This window comes from Dromiciops gliroides, chromosome 1 (assembly GCF_019393635.1).
Source record: "Dromiciops gliroides isolate mDroGli1 chromosome 1, mDroGli1.pri, whole genome shotgun sequence".
In the NCBI taxonomy this organism is placed as follows: Eukaryota; Metazoa; Chordata; class Mammalia; order Microbiotheria; family Microbiotheriidae; genus Dromiciops; species Dromiciops gliroides.
Genome location: NC_057861.1, coordinates 541,551,039 through 541,575,797, shown reverse-complemented (window position 1 = coordinate 541,575,797; position 24,759 = coordinate 541,551,039). Strand labels below are relative to the sequence as shown.

The 24,759-nt window shown below is 40.5% G+C and overlaps 1 protein-coding gene across 1 annotated transcript; it reads left to right on the top strand.

Annotated features, from left to right (window-relative positions):
- The first annotated feature begins 362 nt into the window (after window positions 1–362).
- On the top strand, window positions 363–23,877 carry NPTX2 (neuronal pentraxin 2). The gene is made up of 5 exons (XM_043981317.1): window positions 363–1,387; window positions 3,874–4,090; window positions 14,027–14,271; window positions 16,742–16,921; window positions 22,400–23,877. The coding sequence occupies exons 1-5, from the start codon at window positions 908–910 to the stop codon at window positions 22,625–22,627; spliced, it is 1,350 nt and encodes a 449-aa protein (XP_043837252.1). The 5' UTR covers window positions 363–907; the 3' UTR covers window positions 22,628–23,877.
- Window positions 23,878–24,759: the final 882 nt, after the last annotated feature.

Genomic DNA, 24,759 nt, shown 5'->3' with positions numbered 1-24,759 from the left:
CGAGTGAAGAGTTGTGGCAAAGAATAGAGCTACTGGGCTGAAGCCCCCTTCTGCTTCTCTCTTCCTTCGGACCTTAGCCAGCAGGATCCAGGCTGCAGTCACTCCTGCTAATCAGCTCCGCCGCCCCCCCACCCCCCACCCCCCCCCTTCCCCATTAGCTCCGGAAAGAAGGAAACACGCCACTCGGAACCTCTCGAACCCGTGAGCTTCATTTGCCCACTACCTCCCTCTACTCTCTTTCTCCGCATCTCCCCTACCCCTCACCCCTCCCCCCGCCCCCGCCTGCCCTCCCACCACCATCGGTCCAGCACGCGCTTCCTGGGACACAGCCAATAGGAAACGCGAGGGCCCGCCACTCCATCCTCCTATAGTCTGCCCCTCCCCGGCCCCCCAGCTCCGGTCCTCCCTGCTCCGCCAGGCACCGGGGGCCCAGATGACGCGCGGCCCCAGCCCCAGCCAATCAGGGCTCGCCAGTGGCTGCTCCCCGCACGCCTTCCCCTAGCTTTAAGAATGGGAGAGCGCGCGCGCTGAGTCTGACAGGAGAGCCCCGCTCAGTGCCCAGCCGATAGAAGTCCAGCCTTAGCCGCTTGCAAGAGCAAACAAGTAGCCGCGCAGGAGTGGGAGCCTCGGCTGGCCTCCTTGTCTCTGCGAGGAATCCGTCTTCTCAGTTGGAGGGAAGGCACGAGTCCCCCGGAGGAGGGGAAGCTTAGGACTTTGTTGCTGTTTCTGGAAGATTTTGCAAAACCCTTTGCTCCAGCGCGAAGGGGTGCCCGGAGGAGGAGAGCGGGACTGTGCTCAGCTCCATCCCTTTTCCCTCTCTCCCCCCACCTCCATGCTAAGCCACATCACGGTGGGCTTCGTAGAGGTGTGAAGTGAGTCGAGCCCCCATCCAGTGGGATCAGGCAGGATGCTGGCGCTGCTGACCACAGGGATAGTGTTCTTGGTGGTATCCGGGGGTGGGTGGGGGGTCGGCGTGCGGAGTCAGGAGAGCCCGGCGCCGCCCGGTAGCCGTTTTGTGTGCACCTCTCTGCCCCTGGAGGCTACTAGCGCAGGCTGTCCACTCCCAGCAGTCCCCATTCAGGGCGGCGCGCTGACCCCAGAAGAGGAGCTCAAGGCTACGGTGTTGCAGCTGCGGGAGACCATCCTGCAGCAGAAAGAGACCATTGGGAACCAGCGGGAGACTATCCGCGAACTGACCGGCAAGCTGACCCGCTGTGAGAGTCTGGCGGGCGGCGCAGACGGCAAGTCTGGCCCCTGGAGGAAGGAGTACGGCAAAACTGGGACGGGCAAGGATACCATGGGCGACCTTCCGCGGGACCCCGGCCAAGTCATTGACCAACTGAGCCGGACCATGCAGAGTCTGAAGGACCGGCTGGAAGCCCTAGAGGTATCAGGAGTTGGGGAGGGGGCGGTACCCTCCGGGATGTTAGCTAGCCCAGGCTGAGGATGTTGGAGGGAGAGAAGAGGGAGGTTCCCAGAGCTCAGCTTCCAGGCGGATTGGGAATTGGGATTCTTACCTGAGAGAGAGAGAGAGAGAGAGAGAGAGAGAGAGAGAGAGAGAGAGAGAGAGAGAGAGAGAGAGAGAGAGAGAGAGAGAGAGAGAGAGAGAGAAAGTTCCCAGGTGCTAAGACCCCCGAAGGTTTCCCTGGGCCTGAACATGAGAGGAGGGGAGCGGAGATGGAGAAAGGGTGGTGTAGGGAGAGCCGCGGTGGTGTCCACGGCAGCGTGGATGAGATTGGTGGTGTACGTGTTGGGTTATGTATTTACAGCTAACTTAGAATATTTGTGCATGTGTTCATATAGCTGTATTTACCTGCTTGTGTGACTGGGAGACAAGACTCTGAGATCAGAGGGAAGGAGACAGAGGAAAAAGGGGGAAAGGGAATGGAGAAGGAAAGAGATAAAAAGGGGAAAAGGGGAAGGAAGGGAGTAAGCAGGGAAGAGAAGAGAACAAGAACGACGTGGAGAAGGGGGTAGAGAGAGGAAAGGTAACAGAAAGGGGCTAATTGGGGAGAGAGATGGAGATGGGGAAGAGAGGTTAAGGGGGAGAGCGATGGGCTACGGGTGGGAAAGAGGATAAAGGGAGAAAGAGACGGGGAAGGGAAAGAAGAGGGGAGACGAGAGAGAATGAGACTGAGGGACATATAGAGAGTCAGAGGTTCCTAAATGAAAATAGGACCGAACAAACTGTAATTTGGGCCGTTTGAAGAGGGGGAAACTCTCAGTTCCTGGCTGCGGATCCATAAATCTAGTCTCGCCTCCTAGCTGCAGTTAGGAAGTTACATTTGGTTCTCCAAATGGTGCTTCTGAGAAAACTCTTCTGTTTCCTTTCCCCATTCTCTGATCCCAGAATTCCAATAGGCCTAATAATCTTTTCACTGTTCTTCTCGAAAGAAAGAGTTAATATTCAGTTCCTTGCCCTTAATGTGATAATGGGAGTATCTTGATTTGTTTTCTTAGGGACCCTAGTGCTTGAATGGAAGATGCTTCTTTTGTAAATACCAAAAGAAAATATTTTTGGAATTTTTTTCCCCCTGAGTTGAGGAATTTAGTATATGTTTCTGGGTTTCCTTTTAAAAAAAATATTCCTTGATCTTTTCTATCTGAGCCCAGACTCTCCTTTAGGTTTGTGATACTGACATGTGGGATCATATGACATTGGCATATGGTGTATCCTTTAATAGAGCAGTAGAGGGCTGTAACAGAAGTGGCAAAAAAAAAAAAAAGATATTTCAGAAATATGTGAAAATGTGTGTCTGTGTTACTTCACACACTTCACACTGTACTTACTAAAATTAAATTGGAAGGTCTTATGAATGTACCTACCATGAATGGGCTGCCAAGTCTGGGATTGTTAAGAGAAATTCAAGCAGAAAGAAAATTATCTCATTAATTTCAAAGGAAATGAATATGAAAATGTTGTGAAATCTAACAAGTAATTTTAAGGTGTGATTCTTGATTGCTAGGGAGGGAGAGAAGTCATACCCATTCTTGCTGAAGAAATTATCCCTTAATCTTCAGAGCAGTTTTGAACTTTTATGGAGAAAAAAAGCCTTTGGTTTTTAATTTGACCTCAATTTGTTAGGGAATTTGTCTCAAGGTTATGGGAACTGAAGTTTTTCTGCATTTCAGAATAAATAGAAAAGTATTGACAAGATTTCTCTATGAGCTACACATAAGGTTCAAATTACAAAAAATAATTAGCATAAAATCACTTTAGAGTTTTCTGTGTTATAATGTCCAAATACAAGAGTAATTGTAGATATTTAACATATCACTCAATGATGATAGAGAATTCAGTAGAAATAAGGATTCTGATTATTTAAAATATTAATTTCTAGAATTTAAAGCATTTCAAATTACAATAATGTCTACTGGATGCACATTCATCTACTTTTGTACAATACTAGAGATTTAGATTTGTTGTTATAATTTCTGTATTAATTTTGATTAGCAGTTTAAAAAGTCATTGCTTCTTTGGGGGGGGGAGAGGGAAGGGGCAATTTCTACCCAAAGAGATTGTGATAAGCTCCAATAATTGGTTAGAAGTTTACATATTTAGTGAAAAAAAAACCACACTTTTGCAAGAGATAAAAAGCTTCATGAATTTCAAATATTGTAGCAAATATATATATATATATATATATATATATATATATATATATATATATATATATTCCTAGTCTGGTGAAAGTAATTTTCAACAGAGCATAAGTAAATCTTTTTCTTCCCACTGTTGGTATAATTTAATGCTTATGTTTTGGAAACTCTTCTCCCTGGTGGTTGTGCCATTGGATCTAAATTTCACAGTTTTTCTTTTGAACTGGTATAAATACTTCTTCCTCTCTCTCTCTCTCTCTCTCTCTCTTAAAGCACCAACTACGTGTCAATGTGTCATACGCAATTTTGCCTAATGACTTTCGAGAGATGCTTCAGAGGAGGCTTGGGGAGCTGGAACGCCAGCTTTTAAGCAAAGTGGCTGAACTTGAGGATGAGAAATCTTTGCTTCATAACGAGACTTCAGCTCATCGACAGAAGACAGAGACAGCACTGAATGCACTCCTGGAAAGAGTTTCTGAGTTAGAAAGAGGTAACTGTTTTTTAGTTTTGCATATTTTTCTTTCTTAGTACCTAACTGATTAATCAGTTCATAGACTTAGAAGATTTGGAGCTTGGAAATATCCAATTATCATCTAGTTTAGACCTCAGTGCTCATCTCATCTGCCTCCTTCATTTTGCAGTTAAGGAACCCTCAGGTCTAGAGAGAAATTACTTGACATCGGTCAGATATTGTTGCTGAATCCTTTCAGTCATGTCCAACTTTTTGTTGGGGTTTTCTTGGCAAAGATACCAGAATGGTTTGCCATTCCTTCTCCAGCTCATTTTACAGATGAGTAACATGAGGCAAACAGGGTTAAGTGACTTGCTCAGGGTCACTCAGCTAGTAAGTGTCTGAGGCCAGATTTGAAACTTAGGAAGATGAGTCTTCCTGATTCCAAGCCTAGTGGTTTCTCCACTGTGCCACCTAGCTGCCCAACGTGATTTTGCCCAAATTGTTCTTCTAGGAAATTACATAGAGAGGGCAGACGGGGAAGTTCTGAAGTCTTTGAAGGCCATCTTTGGTCAACATGGCCATCTTTGTAGCTTTCACATTACCTTATCCAGATTCCTTTCTTTTTTTTTTTACATGGTAAAATATTTTAATATTCATTTAAAAAAAATTTGAATTCCAAATCCTTTCCCTCCCTCAATACTTTCCCTTACTTGAGAAGGCAAGCATTGAACAAAAGTTATACAGATGAAGTCCCACAAAACTTTTCCATCTTTCCCATGTCCTGCACTGAATCCTTTTTTTTTAGGGGGGGGCAATGAGGGTTAAGTGACTTGCCCAGGGTCACACAGCTAATAAGTGTCAAGTGTCTGAGGCTGGATTTGAACTCAGGTCCTTCTGAATTCAGGGCTGGTGCTTTATCTACTGCACTACCTAGCTGCCCCCCCCCCCCACTGAATCTTAACAACGGTTTTGAAACACAGAACTTGGCACTCCCCAGCTTGATGGTTTGAGTATAACTCCCATTGTCCAGCCTTGCTGTCCCGATCCCTTTCACAGAGTAGGCATTTGGTAAATATTTGTTAAGTTTATGAATGTGCTAGTTAGAATCTTTTTCACCATCTTTAGTGACTAAACTGCTCAGAGTGCTGAAAATAATTTAACTTTTAAAGCTGGAGTTGCAGTTCACACAACTCTGTCCCTCTCCAGTTAGGTAGGTAGCAAAGCAGATAGAACACTGGGTCTGGAGTCAGGAAAACCTGAGTTCAAATTTAGCCTCAGATACTTACTAGCTTTATAACTCTGGGCAAAGTCACTTAACCTCTACTTACCTCAGTTTCCTCATTTATAAAATGGGGGTAATAATAATACCTACCTACCAGGATTGTTGTGAGGATAAAATGTTTGTAAAATGCTTAGCACAGTGCCTGGCACATAGCAATTATTTAATAAATACTTGTCTCCTTTCTTCATTCCCTTTAGTGAAGCTTCATTTATTTCAGAACTTGATTGGTTTCTGATTAACACAAAACCCAAAGGATATTTTCTTTTTCTTCTATCATGAGGGCAATTTTACTTTTAAGAATCTGGTATGGCTTCATTGGAGTCAAGCACAAACATTTGGTTTGACCTACAGGAGACTATCAGTGTTGCTACTGTCTATAGGCCAATCCAAAGACTCAGATTCATTATAAACTTAGAGACCATTTAGTACAATGCCCTCCCTACATCCCCCCTTTTTTAATAGAGGAGGAAATTTAGTTCTATCAGGATGAAATGATTTAGCAAAGGTGACATGGCTAGTTAGTGGGAAAACTAGGCCTACTTCCCAGGTCTCCTGATTGAGTTCAATGATCTTTCATCCATCCATCCATTTATCCATCCATCTATCCATCCATCCATCCATCCATCCATCCTCATCTTCTACTCTGTGCAGAATACTGTGCTAAATGCCACAATGCCTCTTTTATTACTTATTATCAGATATTCTATTTAAGTTTATTGTTCTAGATGATCTCAGGTAACCTTGGTATTTAGGCAAATGACAAAAAGATATAATGTTGACAAAATATGAAGGAATTATTGTCAACCTCTTTGAAGAGGGATAGGAATAAGTGAAATAAATGGATAATCCTTAAACTTTATGTTAGTTAATAACTTTAAATTTCTTCTCATCTGGACCTAATAGCAAATAGTAAATTCCCTTTCTTCCCTCTTTTTGCATATGGGTGGTTATGTTAATTAACAACAGGATAGAGGAATACCTGGACAATTCACAATATTATTCTTTAAATAGCTGAATTGACTTTGGAATGTAGGACAAGTTTCATGAATACTAATGATTTCAGTGTATTAATTTTTTTAGCTTTTATATCATAGACTTAGAAATAGAAGAAATATTGGAAATGATCTTGTCTAGAGCTGTCAAACTCAGATAGAAAACAAGTCCCCTAAAATATATGGGCAGCTAGGTGGCAAAGTAGATAGAGCACTGGGCTTGGATTCAAGAAGGCTCATCTCCCTGAGTTCAAATCTAGCCTCAGACTTTTACTGGCTGTGTAACCCTGGGCAAGTCACTTAATCCTATTTGCCTCAGTTTCCTAAAATGAGTTAGAGGAGGAAAAGGCAAACCACTGCAATATCTTTGCCAAGAAAACCCCAAATGTATTCGGGAAGAGTTGTATACAACTGAAAAACATTCCTGTGCATCTCATGTTAACTGAGAAACCACATAATATTATCTATATTCTATTCTATTTTATTTTATTAATTATTTTCCCAATTACATTATAATTCGATTTGGTCTGCACTTTAGAGCATTCAGTGGGTCTTATCTTTGAGGCCTCTGACCTTTCCCATTTTACAGATAAACTAAAAGAAAGGATAAGTGATTCAAACTCAGGGTTTTTGGACTCCTGGTTCAGTGCTCTACCCACTGTACCACCAAGCTGCCAGTGGATCTGGCTTCCGTGGTTCTGTAAAATGAAATTATTGGCCTGGCCTTGACACAAACTAGTTGCATGATAAATCTGAAGCTTTTCTGATTCCTCAGTTTTCCATATGAAATGTAATTAGATTTACCTCCTCCATCCTCCAACTGCTCTCACACTTGCCTTTGTCAACTGACATCATAATAACAACAGCTCATATTTCTATAGCATTTTATGCTTTTTATAAGACATTTTTTTTCTTACAACAACCAGTCTCTGTGGGTGAATAGCACGACTATTCTTATCCTCATTTTATGGATGAGAAAATGACACTCATAGAGGTGAAAGTGAGGACTCAGACACTTTCTAGATATTCGACCTTGGGTGAGTCAATTAAGAAAAAAACAAAACTCTATTTGCCTCAGTTTCCTCATCTGTAAAATGGACATGATAATAGCCCCTAGCTCCCAGGATTGTTTTGAGGATAAAATGGGACAACCTTTGTGAAACTCTTTGTAAACCTTAAAGCACTATATAAATACTAGCTATAATTAGTATAACAGTATTATAATGAAATTATATAATTAATATACAATGATCTATTTATTATTATATTATCTAATTATCATAATAATCATGATATATTTGTGTATGATATAATATATGATAATCATATAATACAAACTATATAATATAATAATGATATCTAACCCAACCCATACTTGAAGAAGAATATCTTCTACAACATCTCTGACAAATTTATATTCCGTCATATTTGAAAACCTTCTTGAAAGCAACTCCCACCACCTGCAGAAGCTGTCTATTCCACTGTCAGGTAGCTCCATTTATCAGGAAGTTTTTCTTTACATTGAGCCTAAATCTCCCTCTTTGTTAATTCAACCCATTGAAGTTTATAATCCCTCTGCCCAATGGCAACCTTCCAGGTACTTGAAGACATCTCATTTTCACTCCCTCCCCTACCCAAGTCTTCTCTTCTGGAGGCTTAATATCCAAAATTCCTTTCCACTAATCTTCCCTTGTATGCTAGGATCTGAAGGTCCCATTACCTTCCACTTCCTCTGGGCATTCTTTAAGTTCTATTTCTCTTTCCATGTGCTGGCGCGCTCTCTCTCTCTCTCTCTCTCTCTCTCTCTCTCTCTCTCTCTCTCAAAAAAAAAAAAAAAAGCACATTTAACAAGTATCTTACTTGATAGAACAAAAGTTCTGGATTCTGGAATCTTGAGAGATTTCTAACCCTGTCCTCTATTTTCACCCTTAGGTAAATCAAATTAGACTTCTGTATCTTCCAGAAATGATAAACCTGTTCACACCCCCTGGCATGAGATTTAATATTTGTCATCCTTTCCTGGGGGCAGCTAGGTGAGGCAGTGATCCACCAGGCCTGGAGTCAGGAAGACTCATCTTCCTGAATTCAAATCTGGCCCCAGACACTTACTAGCTGTGACACCCTGGGTAAGTCACTTAACCCTGTTTGCCTTAGTAACCCATCTTTAAGATGAGCTGGAGAGGGAAATAGCAAACCATTCCAGTATCTTTGCCAAGAAAACCCCAAATGGGCTCATGAAGAGTTGGACATGACTGAAATGATACAACAAGATTTTTCACCATTAATATCACTGGCATTTTATTTTATTTTTGTGGGGCAATGAGGGTTAAGTGACTTGCCCAGGGTCACACAGCTAGGAAGGGTTAAGTGTTTAAGGCTGGATTTGAACTCAGGTCCTCCTGAATCCAGGGCCAGTACTTTATCCACTGTGCTATCTAGCTGTGCCCCCCCCCCAATCACTGGCATTTTAAACAGTGGTGTAAGATGGGCCATTGTCTTAAAAAATGTGAGTAGAGACATGCCCTCTACTTTTTTCATTAAAAGGAGAACCTATAGACACATTAAATTATAGATAATATATACTAGTCTTATTGATAGCTGGTTTTACATTTTGAAAGGGGTTGGCAAGGTCTTCTTAGCTCTTGTCACATTGATCACCCAAGATCTTCTGATTTCATAGCAGTTTACAGGCTTCGAAGCATATTACACTTTACACAATAAGCTTCTAGCCCCTCCCCCCCAAATTTGAGTGCCAATTAGATTTTTGTTGCTTCATCTTAAATATAGTAAAGAATCACTATTTAAAGAAACTCTATGATGAAGTAAAGTGAAAACCCACCTCCTAATTTATCTTTTGTGTGATTGTAAATTCCCCCTGAATTTTCTGGAAATGAAGTATGCCTATATAAAAAGGCCTAAACTTTGTTTTCCAAATGTGTCATGAATGAAAAATTTACTTTATTTAGAAATGTCTAGTTGAGAATAAAAGGGTTTAGAAAGTGAACTCTGGTAATTATAATGACTTAGGAGTGCCCCTAGAGAAGAGTTAAGAAAATGTGCTTTCCTCCCTCCCCTCATCTCCTTTCTTTTGCAGAGGTAGGGGACTGTGAGTGGGAAATACTGCATTTCCTGTCAGGCTTGATTGATGTGGCTGGTTTTGCTGAATTACTTTTTTCTTTTTTCATTCTTTGTTACAAGAGATGGCCCACTGGGTAGGGGAAAGAGGAAGGATAGATTTAGAAAAGAAAGTGATGTAAAAACCCCAAGATGTCAATAAATAATTTGGAAATAATATAAGAAAAACAAAAAGAAAGCCAGTTGAAGGGGAGATGACTGTAGTGTAAAAGCAACAATAAGTCATATTCATAAAAGAAGATAAAGAGGGTATGCATGAGCCAGATGGCAAAGAGGAGAGTAGTTTGTTGGAAAAGCCCTGGTTGGTAGAGCAGCACCCCACCCCCCCAATTTCAGGCAAGTGTTCTGTCATATCTTCTGTTTTGGCTTAAATTACTAACAGAACTGAGGCCAGAGTGTTGTGTTTTATTTTGAGGCCCAACATACTCATATACATGCCCATCTTTTTCTACCTTTCTACTTTCCTACCCTGTAGAACTGTCTAGATGGAGAATGTGCCACCCCCTCCCCCAGTAACAAACAAGACCCCCCCATGGTGAGAGATCCCAAAGCAATCAAGCATTTAAGTTCCCAGAGAGTCTAATCAAACTAATTTCTCTTCACTGGAAATCCTGCTCCATCTGTGACAACATTTAGGGCAAACTGGGCACAGGATCCGCTGTGGAGAGAGCCTGGAGCCACCAATGAGATAGAATCATTTTCTCTCTGCTCCCCTTTCCTTCTCCCTGCTGGCCACCTGCAGCTTTGGATGTATCTGGCTGACCTTTTAATTTCTTAATTGGCCTTCAGTAGGTTTCTTTTGGACTCAAGATTATTGTAGTTACATAAAAGGTACTTGCTCTCGTATCATTCATGGCACCCCTCCCCTTACTGCTCCCAGCTCTAATTAAGCCTGTTGTCACTAAATTACTGATATTTCAGATGGTGAGTCTTATTAAATTAGGGAGTCCACCCACCCGCCAGGGCAGGAGGAGTAATTTCTTTTTATTAGATGGCGATATCTTCATTAAGAACATACTCATTTCCCCTTTGCTGCTAAAAAACAACCTAAGGGCTACATGGAATGAGAGAATCCTTTTTCTCTGGGGGTCCCCTCCCCCTAAAAATTATAGGGGTTTAAAAATTATGTGATTTCTTTGACACAGGAAGTTTCAAGGTGAACAAACTCCTTCTGCCAAGGCAGGTTGACACCTTCTCTGTAACTTAGAGAGTTGCCTAGGGTACTGACCTAAAGTGAGTTACCCAGGGTCACACAACTCACATGGATTGGGGGAAGACTTGAACCCAGGTCTTCCTGACTCTGAGGTCAGCTCAGATATCAGTTCTCCATCCACAATGTTAAATATGTGTGTATGTGTATGGATATAGATATAGATATATAGATGAGAGATATAGAGATAGAGATAGATACACATTTATATCTGTATGTACATATCCATATATGTGTATATATACATACATCTGTATGTGTGTATTTAAAATTTAAGGCAAGTAGGCGGTATAGTGAATAGAGGGCTGGCCTGTTATCAGGAAGACCTGAGTTCAAATTTGACCTCTGATACTAGCTGTTTGATCTTCCGCAAGATACTTACTTTCTTCCTCAGTTTTCTCAACTATAAAATAGACATAATAGTTGTACCCACTTCCCCAGGTTGTTATGAGGATCAAATCAATTAATATATATAAAGCACCTAAAATAGTGCCTGGTACCTAGTAGGTGTTTAAAACATGCTTGTCCCTTTCTTCTCTTCATTTAAATCAGGAAATCAAGGTTGTCTGTTCTACCTTTTCCTGCCTTGTCTCCAACTAGCTGGGGGGAGAGTTCCATGCTATTTCTCTGCTTGGATTTTTTTAACCTATAAAATCAAGTCAACACTCTATCTTGTCAAGGACTTAGCAACACTTGGGCCCTAAAAAAAGACTTGTGTAGGGATGTACCTAGCTTTAGGAAAAAGAGACAAATCAGAGAAGGTGGTTCATTTATTTAACAAATATTGATTGAGTGCCTACCATGTGCAAAGCCCTTATTCTCATATCACCAAAGGCTTGTTTTAAACAAGAAGCAACCCTCCTGCTCTTAAGTGCTTGTTTACAGATCACTCAGTCCTCAGCAGGGTTTGGCAGCTACTCAAATAGTAGGAGATGTTCCAATTTAGATCAATTAAAAATGAAGACAATCTCCAAAAGAATAATGTAAGTCAGTGAGGGAAAGAAGCCATTCTCCAAAATTCAGTTTATCTGCAAATTTGGGGAACAATTGTTGTTATCTAAAGGTAGAATGACTTGTCCTATAGAATTCTAGAAACAATCAATAACCATTTATTAAGTACCTCCTATGTTTCCGGGCATACAGGGCACCTAGGTAACACGGTGGATAGAGTGTTAGGCCTGGAGTCAGGAAGACTCATCTTCCTGAGTTCAAATCTGGCTTCAGACACTTACTTAGCTATGTGACCCAGGGCAAGTCACTGAGCCCCATTTGCCTCAGTTACCTTATTTGTAAAATGATCTGGAGAAGGAAATGGCAAACCACTCTAGTATCTTTGCCAAGAAAACCTGACCCCAAATGGGGTCAGGAAGAGTAAAAAACAACAACTGAACAACAATGAGCTGAGAACAGTGCTAGGCACCAAGGATGATAGTCACAATTATTCTGTTTCCTTTTTGTTGGACCATTAGGATATAATGTACTGAGTTATACTTAGCCGTGTAAGCTCCCCTCACAGCCCAATTTAGTAAATCATTGCTTAGGTGCATGGGTGGAGCACCAGGGACCAGCAACTGTTAGTATCTTCACCAAAGAATAATTTCTTCATTAAGCAGGATCTTCATACCATCTCCTCTTACTCCAATGCCCAAGAAAGTTACACTTTTGGAACAAAATCTCATGAATTGGGCACCTAGGTGGCGCAGTGGATAAAACACCAGCCCTGGATTCAGTAGGACCTGAGTTCAAATCCGGTCTCAGACACTTGACATTTACTAGCTGTGTGACCCTGGGCAAGTCACTTAACCCCAATTGCCCTACAAAAAACAAAACCCTCATGAATTCCTTTTTTCCCCACGAATTCTTAACCTTGTTAATTTGGAATTTGTGATAACTGGTTTTGGGGTTGTGCTTTTTTTTAAGAAAAAAGAGAATTTGGTAAAAAGTTTAAAAGAAAATTACAGCGTAAGTAAGCAACTTAAGAAAAAAAAACCCTGTTTTTGAGACCTTTTATTAATACCTTTTGTTTCCATGTCTCTATTTCCAAATACATTTACCCTTTCTCTACCAGGTGAGCCACCTTCCTGTGTGACAAGGAAATAAAAAGAAAGAGGAATAAAAATCAGTTAGGCAAAAGTAATCAACATACCTACTAAGTCTGATGGTATAAGCAGCATTCCACTAGTATAGCCTACCACTTCTGCAAAGAAATGAGTGAGGTGCTGTAGGACCCAATATGTGACTCCCCTCTTCTCCAAGGCTAACACAGAGAACAGTTGAAAACTACCACCTTTCAACCATTTGTCAAACAACCAGATGGTGTAGTGGATAGAGTGCTGGGCCTGAAGTCAGGAAGATCTGAGTTCAAATCTTGCCTTAGACACTCACTTAGTAGCTGTGTGGCAATGGGCAAATCACTTAACCTCTATTTGCCTTACTTTCCTCACATATAAAATGGGGATAATCATAGCATCTGCTTCCCAGGGTTGTTGTGAACATCCAATGAGATGATAATTCTAAAGTACTTAAGCACAGTGCTTGCCATATAATAAGGGATGTGTAAATATTAGCTAATATTACTATTGAAGAAGCACTAGTTTATAGAAACCCGAGAGAATCAGATTACTTTACCAGGGAACTTTTGACTAAACTACAATAATAATGCTGTGTGTTTCTATGGTGCTCTGTAAGTTTTTGCATTTATTAATTCAGCTTACTGTGACGTTTGGTTAACTGGAATCCCTCAAACTCCCCCTCTCCACCACTTCTTTTAAAGCAAAAAAGGGCTAAATTCCTATTCATGATTTATTTAATTTATTTACTTATATTTGAATTAATTTAATTGAATTGAGTAAATTTTTGGCTAGGCTAAATGGACTTATTTCCTTTAATTAATGCTATGAATTGTTCTTATAATGTGGCTTCCAGTCCTTATGGTATCATGGTCATCCTCTGGGCACACTGTGGTTGTGAATAAATCTTTTTTTTTTTTTTTTTTTTGGTGAGGCAATTGGGGTTAAGTGACTTGCCCAGGGTCACACAACTAGTAATTGCTAAGTGTCTGAGGCCGGATTTGAACTCAGATCCTCCTGAATCCAGGGCCAGTGCTCTATCCACTGCACCACCTAGCTGCCCTGTGAATAAATCTTTTAAAGGGTGGCACTCAGAACAGAGTATGATTCTCCAGATGTGGTCTGACTAGTTAAGGGAAAAATGATTCACTCACTTCACTTGTTCCAGATACTCACTTTCTATTAATTCAGCTCCATATCTTAAAAACCAATGTGATTGGGAAATGAACTGTGGAAACTATGTTGTGGACTAAAAAGGTTATCTTCCTTATTCTACAACTCTAGGTAACAGTGCATTTAAGTCACCCGATGCATTTAAGGTATCTCTTCCTCTTCGCACGAATTACTTATATGGAAAGATTAAAAAGACTCTCCCTGAACTGTATGCCTTCACCATATGCTTGTGGCTGAGATCCAGTGCGTCCCCGGGCATTGGGACTCCATTTTCCTATGCTGTATCTGGCCAGGCCAATGAGATTGTGCTAATCGAATGGGGCAATAATCCAATTGAATTGCTCATTAATGACAAGGTAAGATCTATTTATGATTTATTTTTATGTGCAATACAAGTAAAAGTACATTCTGGAATGGTAGAAAAATAGGTTTATAATAAAAGTTACAAAGCATGAAACACTTGTAAACTGTCATGATAAGGAAAGGAAAAATAGCATTGCTGGAAGAATTTTATAGTTTGGTGCGCATGCATACAACTGTGTTAATAGTTACCCAAAGTATCTCAGCCTAAACATGTTTTTTTCACAGCTCTCTTATCACTTTTGGAAGTCCACCTTCAATGCTTGCTACCTTGGAGAAATCACTTAAACACTTCCTACACTTTAGTTTCCTCATCTGAAAAATGAGGAAGCTGGACTAGGTGGCTTGTAAGGTACCTTTCACCCCTAAATCCTACGTAGTAATAAGAATAACAACATTCTGTCTCCTGTCTACAAGGAAGAAGCTACTAACCTGCAGTGGACAAAGCTGCTTTTATTCCAATAATGGGAATGGGTTTGCTCCACGCTGTCTCCTCCCCTCTTTCTGGTTCACCTTTCTTCCTCTCCTCCATTCTAACTGTCTGTCTGACTAAAAGTTAAGGTCACAGTCTGAAGCCATGAAATAGAGCAAAGCTAACTGTCCTACATGAGAATGAAATCCCCTGTGCCCATTCTTAACCAACTGAGCTAATCAGCCATAATGGTAATAACTTGCATCAGGCTAGCAGTTTCCTCTGCTCACAAACTGTTGCTTGCCCTAGATTAGAAAAACGAATGTCACTCCACACTAATCTATTTGGGTGCATGTATGTATGTGCAAATAGAAATACCATAGAGATCTCTATGTTGATTCATTATAGGAATGAATCTGTAATGCCAGATAGACTCTGAGCTCTGTCTTAGTCGACAAGCATTTATCAAGTGCTTACCATGTCCTAGGCACTGTGTTAAGAGCTGAGGATGCAAAGAAAGACAAAAAAAATAGTCCCTGCCCTCAAGGAGTGTACCTTCCAATAGGGGATGCAACACCGAAATAACTAGTTACTAAGAAGGTATATACTATGTAAACAGAATCTTAGAGGCGCAGGGGGAGAGGATGATGATGGTGGTGGAGGACTGGGAAAGGCTTGGGATTTGAGCTGAGCTGAGGAAGCTGGGGAAAGTAGGATTAGGTGACTAGTTCTCTAATTCAGGTAGAATTTATACATCAGGTCTAGTCAACTCCCTAGGATACCAAGGATCCTTGGAACAGAAATAATTTTAACTTTGCTTATTGTCTTATCTGAGCAATTTTGTGTGTGTGTATGAGTGGAAGTTTATTTCCTTAAGTCTGAAATGTCATGGAATCTTCCCGCTGTATTCATTATTTCACAAGGCACCTTCTGGAGCAAGATATTAATTGTTTTTAAAATAACATCACTGGGTGCATTCAAATTCACAGTAGGACACAGGACCTTGTTTTCTTCTCAGTTTAAGTCCTCTTGTAAACACCTAATCCCTGGGAGGATAGCACCGAGGGTTGCTAGGAGACATACAGTAGCATTCAGACGCTTCATGGTCACTCCTGCTTGTTAAGAATGCTTACAAAGATCCCTTGCTAATGTGTTTTCTGGGTTGGAATTTACTTCCTTGAGTTAATTACAGTTTAAAATCTCTCTTCCCTCCCCTTAATTTAGAGGTCTTTCAGTCCATTACATTTGTGCAGAAGGACTTTCAATATCTATTGTTTGCACACCCAGTTAGCTGTCTTTTCATCTGGAGCCTAAGATACAATAACGAGGGGATGGAACTCATAGGCAGGCTAGGGGATTCAAGCCAATTCAAGCCAAAAAAAAGTTTGAAACATTGAATAAAGGGGATTTCTGAAAGGAAAACTGCTAATAGTTCTTAGAATGGTTTTTACTGAAAAGCATGGCTTACTTAGAATGTGCTGGTCTGTGGCTCATGTTGGCCAAGTAAAATGGTGGTCTTCTCTGGGTAGGCCATGCTGAGTTTGGATGGAGAGAGTATATTTTTATATCCTTTATATTCATCTCTACCATTTCTTCTATATAGAAAAGTGTTATATGTCTAGTTTTGGGTCAGAAATCAAGGTGTCTAAAGGAAATCCTCGATGCTACCTTATAATTTTATATTGCTCTACCCTCATAATATTTTTCAAGGTGCAAATATAAGGTCATATTTTTTTCCTCACAGTGTGTCCTGTGAGGTATATAGGGAAGACATTATTATTTCTATTTTTCAGATGATACAACCGAGATGGGTAGAGTGATTTGCCCAAGCTGACACAGTTGGTTGTTGGCAGTCAGTGCTAGAATTCAGAACTCTTGATTCCCAACCAGAGTACTTTTTACAACTAGACCATATTCTTTCTCCTTTGTCCTTCCTCATCTCTCCTGACCTCTTTTCTCTCTGGTAGACTCAGGACAGATACACATTATCCCAGATAAGATATGATCAGTGTTCTACTCTTTAAGCCTCATTCTTTTCTATTGTTTTAATACAGGTGGCTCAGCTCCCTCTGTTCGTTAGTGATGGAAAATGGCATCATATCTGTGTCACCTGGACAACGAGGGATGGGATGTGGGAAGCCTTTCAGGATGGAGAGAAACTTGGCACCGGGGAAAATCTTGCTCCCTGGCACCCAATTAAGCCTGGGGGAGTTCTGATTCTTGGGCAAGAACAGGTGAGTGTAGACAGGAGCATTTCTTTCCTGAGGCAAAGCTGTCGAATGAGAGATTTAGCAATTCAGCCACAGTTATTATTATTTCAAGCTCTCAGTAACATTTCAAGGGTTGTGTTGATGGTGGCCTGTCATTTCTTCTATTTTAATCTTAAGAGAATCTGGGTATAATTGGCATTTAGCATTTTATAAGGATCTCATTAAACACCCAGAGCATTAAAAGATACAGAGTATAAATACTTTAATTAACAGCAAAATAAACTTTTGATGGTAATGACATTTCTACCTAAGTTGTGCCAAATGTCTTGCATTTGGCACAACATTCTCAATGGTATGACACTATAAAATGCCTCTACAGGAGGAGAATAATTGAATTGGCCAAATTTAAAGGCGTCTAAAAATGAGTGGGGCCTTCTGGCCAAGTCCAGTTTGGCACTTGGGTCAAATTTATTTTTTGATGTCTTGTTACTTGTTTTAAGAAACCATTTTTGTTTTCATGCAATATAGTGAAATCTAGAGCAATCTCTTTGGTTTTGATGTCTAGTGTTAGTGTAAAATTATGATTTTTTTCTTTAAAAAAGGAGATGGATGTGCTTTTAAAAAATAGATTTTTTCCAATTAACAAGAATTTATTTTGTTTCCCTTCCCCTCATCGGAAAAAAAGAAAAACAAAAACAAAGCCCTTATAACAAATAGGTATAATCAAGCAAAACAAATTCTCACATTGTCCATGTCCCCAAACATGTTTCATTCTACACTCTGAATCTATTACCTTTCTGTCAGAAGATGAGTAGAATGCTTTTCACTGGTCCTATGGGATCATAGTTAGTCATTATATCTATCAGAGATCTTAAGTCTTCCAAAGCTGTTTCTCTTTATGATTCTGTCTATCATTGTTTTTCAAAAAACTTTCTGCAGCATGTACTTCACACATTTGGGGTTTGGGAGCCCCACAGAGATGCCTTTCATGTCATAAAACTAATATCCACCATAGCCTCCTAACAATTTTCCCAGCCTTCAGCCTCACCACACTCCCCATTTCACTCCTGAATTCATCCTGCACCCATTGTCAGAAAACCTCTTGAAATGCCACTTTTGCCATGTCTCTCCATTACTCAGAAATTTCTAATAGCTTCTCCTTGCCTACAGGGGCAAGTTCAAGTAACTTAGGCTGATGGTGAAAATATTCCATTATTTTTTCTCACTCTTCCCGTCTAACTTTATCTCCTATTGCTTTCTTTCTTTCTTTCTTTTTTTTTTTTTGGTGAGGCAATTGGGGTTAAGTGACTTGCCCAGGGTCACACAGCTAGTCAGTGTTAAGTGTCTGAGGCTGGACTTGAACTCAGGTACTCCTGAATCCAGGGCCAGTGCTCTATCCATTGTATCACCTAGCTGCCCCTTCCTATTGCTTTCTTATAAAAACACACTGCTTTAACCAGACCTGTCTCCCTGTTGCTCCCTAAACATATATCTGTTATACTCTGCAAATTCTATTCATCCTGCTTCTCCTTTTGCATTTTCAAATTCTGCCGTTCCTTTAAGGTGCTGGTCAATGTCCATATCCTCCAAAGGCTGGCTGCTCTGCTTCCTAGTGATCTTTCCCTTTATTGAATGTCTCTAGCATAAACTTTATACACATCTCATTCTATTACAAATAAAATCCCTGCCCCCAAGGAGCTTACAGTCTAATGTGGGAGGAAACATGTTGGGGAGTGGTGGCCAGGGATGGTCATTTTGTATCACAAAGTTATAAGGATGGTGGGTGAGGCCATTACTCATTCCCTCCAGGAATGTTCCATCCAGTAGAATTGACTTGATCATGGTTTATGGTTTCAGAACTGTGGGGGTGGAAAGGGAACAGGAAAGGGTAGTATAGAGCCAAGTGCCATATCATGTAAGGTAGACTGAAATTGAAGAATGTAGATATCCATAGACTTGTTATAAAAGGCTTCACAAAGAAGATTGGACTTAAACTGATCTGTGTTGACTAATTCAATGACAATTACCCTCAAAATTATGGCAACACCAAATCCCATCCTAATCAGAATTTTTATCTTTAAAAATGTATTATTGATACATATTTGTATAAATATGTATTTGTATGTGTGTATACATATATATGGTATATATTTGTACCACTTTTCTTATTTTATTTTTATTTATTTTTTCTTTTTTGTGGGGCAATGAGGGTTAAATGACTTGCCCAGGGTCACACAGCTAGTAAGTATCAAGTGTCTGAGGCTGAATTTGAACTCAGGTCCTCCTGAATAAAGGGCCAGTGCTTTGTCCACTGCACCACCTAGCTGCCCCATACCACTTTTCAACAAGAATACTGACCCCCCTCAGAGTACTCGCTTATAACAAAATTTAGTTGCAAAAAACAAACCAACATATTGTCCATGTTTGACAACATATACCTCATTTGCTACCTATCATCCATCTCCTTTCTGTTAAGAAGGGAAGGAATGCTTTAATGCCAGTCCTCTGAAGTCAAGATAGGTGACTATATTGATTAAGGTCCTGATGTCTTTCATTGTGGCTTTTCTTTTTCACTTTTGATATCATTGTGTGAATATTCTCTTGGTTCTATTCACTTTTCAATGCATTCATTCATGCAAGTCTTCCCAAGTTTCTCTGAGTTTTTCACGATGGCATTTCTTATTATACAACAACATTATAGTATGCTGCTATGCCACAATTTGTTCAGCTATTCCCCAACTGATGATTTGCTTTCCTTTTTTAAATGCCTCAAATCATGCAAGGTCAGCCTTGCAGGGAGGCAGCATCATACATTATCTAGGATGACTGTCCACCAAACTCTATTTCTATCAATGGTGGTGAAAGAGTTTGCTTTGGCTGGATAGACCTGGCTTGATCACAGAAATGCACAATGCAGGCTGATGAATTGTGACAAACGTCAGCAGATGTGCTTCTGGAATCTGTTTGTACTTTCCTTGCCTAGTGACATTCATTTTTTCAGGGCCATTAGCACTTACACGAGCTGCTTTTTGTTTGTTTTTTGGTTAAAAGCTATTTGGAATGAGATGTGAGTTAGATGACCTTGGAAGGTATTAGCTAAAGCTGAGGCAGGAACAGCTCTAATCTCTCAAGCTTCACATTTTTTCCCCTGATGAAGTATGCTGCATATATATCTTAACAAGCTGCATATTCACAGAAATGTGTTCGTGCCATTGTTAAGAGCGCCACTCGTCCCTGGAACTAGATCTTGAGTTTTGATAACAAGTCATTGTTAATAGTGTTAAAGAAAGTCATCCTGGTGTCAAGGAAAAAGGACTGCCCTGGGAATTAGGAAATCTCAGTTCTAATATTGACTCCGTGACTTGCCAGCCGTGTGACCTCTGGCAGGTTGCTTTGTTTCCCCCTCCCCCTCCCTCATGTATAAAACGAGGAGGTTGGATTCTCTGATCTTTATTAAACTGTAAACTTCACAAGGGCAGGGGTCCATGTCTTCTTTACATGTTGTGTCTCTTCCCAGTGCTTGGTACAGACCTTTTTAGGTATGTCCTTAACAAACATTTGTTAAATTGAATTTGTTGAATCTCTAAGGCTTCTTTTTCCTGAGCAAAGTTTGACCTCTTCAAAGACAAGATAAACAAACAGACAAAGCAAACTCTACTCCAAAACACCAGTGAAACAGGGGGACTCCTGCTTTGGTTCTGGTCTGAATGTGGAGATGTTTATGTGAAGATCCCTTGTTTCTTTCAGTACTTGGCTCAGACAGCACCTCTGACCATGAAACCTTCACTGATCTCCCAGGCTCCAGTTTAGTTGGGTGCATCAATCAATATTTATTGAATGCTAGCTTTAAGATACAATTGTTGCCTTAAAGGAACTTGCAGTCTCTTTGGGAATACTGTGATCCTGAGAAAAAATCAGTCAGATTGGTTGGTTGGCATTGTTTGGAATAAACAACTACAGCAGCTGGTTAATTGAGGCTTTTTTTTCCCCAACTGATTTTTAATTTCCATGGACCCTTACCTCCACACCAAGGTAGAGCTTAAGCAGGGCAACTAGAAGGGAAGCAACATTTGGATTGTGAGTGTGAATAATGATAGTTAACATATACACAAACACACCTATATATGCATGTATAGCTTTAAGGTTTGCAAAGTGCTTTATCAAAATTATCTCATTTGATCCTCACAACAATCCCATTTTACCAATGAGGACAATGAGGCTGAGAAAGATTAAATCACTTGTCATATAGTTTCTGCAGAAAGATTTGAACTTCGGTTTTCCTGATTCCAAGCCCAGCACTCTATTGACCAAGCCATTTATCTGTCAGCAAACACTTCAGAAGAAGATCTCTTGTCTTTTTCTACCACTTCCTTTCTTTTCCTTCCTTCCTTCCTTCCTTCCTTCCTTCCTTCCTTCCTTCCTTCCTTCCTTCCTTCCTTCCTTCCTTCCTTCCTTCCTTCCTTCCTTCCTTCCTTCCTTCCTCCTTCCTTCTTTCCTCACTTCTTCCTTCTCTTCCTCTTTCCCTTCCTTCCTTCCTTCTCTATTCCTTCCTTCCTCCCTCCCTCCCTTCTCTTCCTTCCTTCTCTTCCTCTCTCCCTTCCTTCTCTTCCTCTCTCCCTTCTCTTCCTCCTTCCCTTCCTTCCTTCCTTCTCCATTCCTTCCTTCCTCCCTCCCTCCCTCCCTTCTCTTCCTTCCTTCTCCCTTCCTTCCTTCCTTCCTTCCTTCCTTCCTTCCTTCCTTCCTTCCTTCCTTCCTTCCTTCCTTCCTTCCTTCCTTCCTTCCTTCCTTCTTTCCTTCCTTCCTTCCATCCCTCTTCCTTCTTTCCTCACTTCTTCCTTCCTTCTCTTCCTCTCTCCCTTCCTTCTCTTCCTCCCTCCCTCCCTCCCTCCCTCCCTTCCTTCCTTCCTTCTCCATTTCTTCCTTCCTCCCTCCCTTCTCTTCCTTCCTTCTCCCTTCTTTCCTTCCTTCCTTCCTTTCTTCCTTCCTCTCTTTCCTTCTTCCCTCCCTCCATGCTCTCTTCCTTCCTTTATTCCCTTTTTTCATCCATCCATCCATCCATCCATCCATCCATCCATCCATCCATCCATCGATCATTTACCTACTCTATTTATCTCTTTTTCTTTGGGGAGGAAGCACAATTTTAGAAAGAACGGTATAATGGAAGTCAAGAGAACTGGGTTCTAGCCTTTGCTCTGCATATAGCTAGCTTTTATCTTGCAAATCCTCATTTCCTCATTTGTAAAAACATGAGGGGATTGATCTATGGGATCTTTGAAATCCCTTCCTGATCTCTAGTTCTGCTGTACCTGAAGCTTCAGGCAAAGGATTGTGGTAAGAATTGGAAGAAAGAAGAAATGATGTTCTAAGCCCCTGCTACTGATACTCCCTCAGCTCAAGACTCTCCCCAAGAAGTAGTTTGCACAGTAGACAAATATATTGCTGCTTTAAAAAAAATACAAATAGAACATATCCTAAGCATAATCCATTGTTTTATTTTCAAAGGACACCGTGGGTGGAAGATTTGATGCTACTCAAGCCTTTGTTGGAGAATTAAGTCAGTTTAATATATGGGATCGGGTCTTAAAAGCTCAAGAAATCATGAATATTGCTAACTGCTCCACCAACATGCCAGGCAATATCATTCCTTGGGTCGATAACAACGTGGATGTGTTTGGAGGTGCAACCAAATGGCCCGTGGAGACTTGCGAAGAGCGTTTGCTCGATTTATAGCTACAATCATTCTTCACTGAAGTGTCCCAGTTTCTCAAGACAATCTCTTTTGAGGTTTGGTGGGCACTTATTTCCCCAGATGAAGTTCGTTCAAACCTCTCTGAAGTGTGCTGAGTGCAAACCAAGTTCATAGTTGCTGGTATGAAACTCTCGAGTGAAAGAAATACCTCTAAGGCCATATCATAGTATCTTTCATCTACTTTACCTAATTTATTAGCAAGAAGCAAATACTTTTCTTGCCAAGATAGTGTATTGTTGATCTTCTGGGGGAGGGGGGGGGAAGTCACATGTAAACATCTTTTGCCATAAGTGACTAAACTGCCCATTTAATAAAAGTATGTGGAGCCAAGAGTCATTAAGCACCTCAGAGGTTTGTAAGAGCCAATATAAATGCTAGTGATGTCTTTCCTGCCCTGTTCCAGCCCTAATTCTTTATGTGTTGTGTGCAATACTTTTTATATGTCCTTTAAAAAGACTGTGTCACCCTTGGACTGTAGCTACCATTCTCTTTCACGTCAAATGCTTCAGTATCGCAGCAAAACGTCTCCTGTATTGCAAAGGATTTTTCTTTATATTTTTGTGTATTTTAAGTCAGTTTTGTGAAACTACAAAGCCTGGCTGAGAGAGTCAGAAGATGTGTCTGCCCCGGTTAACCAGGAACTGCTGGGGATGGGCGAGAAGTCTATGAATACAGGCAGTAAGCAGAGAGTGTTCTGAATGCTGGAAACTGCTAAGTAGTATGTGTGGATCTCAAAATATAAAGCTTCGCTCCTGATTGCCCCTGATGCTGTCATCTGCTTTTCATACAAAACGCTTTCCGAGCGAGTCATCCTTTGGTTTGGCTTTGAAAAGCCTTTTTCTGAGCCAGTGCCAAAGTTCACTTTTAGCTCTTAAAACAAATCAATATGTTTCTTGCCAACAGTACAAAGGAGTAGCCATTATCAGGCCTCTTGGTGTGGATTGTTCTCTTCCCACCAAGATAGGTGTGCTTGTTTCTAATTCATGTTCATTTCTGTAAGGATTTGACAATTTTCACAAAGTATTTTTTTCCCAGTACTTTTGCAGAAATGGTTGTCACTTGGTTGGTGATTGCAGATTGCTTAATGTATCAGACAAAGTGAATATTTTATTCTAAAGATAAAGTCATTAAATGGGAAAAATTTATAAAGCTAAATATTATATATTTTATTTTTCATAAATGTTTGAAGTGTAAATCTGTGAAAATTCCATTTGTAAAATAAAGTTGACATATTCCCATTCAAACATATTATGCTATAAGAATTCTTCTTATACCAAAATTTTAATTAAAAATGCACTAGAAGACTGCTTCTGTATGTATTTTCCATGGGGGCCATGCCCTGACTATGACTTTGTCATAATCTCTGGTGGCAGACTAGTCAAGCTGATGAGTATCCTTTTGTAGTTGTAGTTCAAACTTTGAGGCTATTCTCCCAAATCACATTGGATTAGCAGGCTGGTCTTCAGAGGAAAAACTCCTCTTCAAGATTTTACAGTAGCTGAGAAGTTAGGAAGTACATTTACTACTATACCTCATAAACCCCCATCAGTATTCTCCCTTTCTGATGATCAGTTGTATTAATTCGCCAGCTAGATTTAGTTAGCTTTAAGAAATGGGTATTTGCTTATGGGATGTAATAAGAACAGTTGCTACAAAAAAACATCCCTCACAAACTGAGTAGATGTGCTCTCCCATAAGTCTATACATAGTCCAGGTGAAAGTGGGCTTTAGATATGGTGTAACTTTCTGCTGTTCTCTTCATAAGAGGCTTCCTTTCCTCAATGCATCAAGTTTATCTTCAGTTCTCATGCAGAAACTGCTGTCACTTGCTGCTTTTGCAGGGTCACTACTAGGATGCTCATGAATGTTCAAAATCTTCCAACCTTTCAAAGGTCATGAAATCTTTCTGTGGTCCATGGGAAGGGAGGGAGGACTCAAAGGATATATCTCCTCCCCTCCCCACAAAGCAATTTCCTCTCAACAACTTGACTCAATCTTTTCTCTCTAAGTTGTCTTGCCATTGGAATCCTGGGTTGCTATTTTATTTAAGACCTACAGGGCATGACTGAACCTTTTTAGCCAATCTCAACATACACTTTGTGCATCATCAAAT

Excerpts from the sequence above, each read along its gene's own strand:
- NPTX2 (XM_043981317.1), top strand. The coding sequence starts at position 908 with ATGCTGGCGCTGCTGACCACAGGGATAGTGTTCTTGGTGGTATCCGGG. Across the intron at positions 14,272-16,741 it reads AATTGCTCATTAATGACAAG|GTGGCTCAGCTCCCTCTGTT; the intron begins GTAAGATCTATT and ends GTTTTAATACAG. Across the intron at positions 16,922-22,399 it reads TGATTCTTGGGCAAGAACAG|GACACCGTGGGTGGAAGATT; the intron begins GTGAGTGTAGAC and ends TTATTTTCAAAG.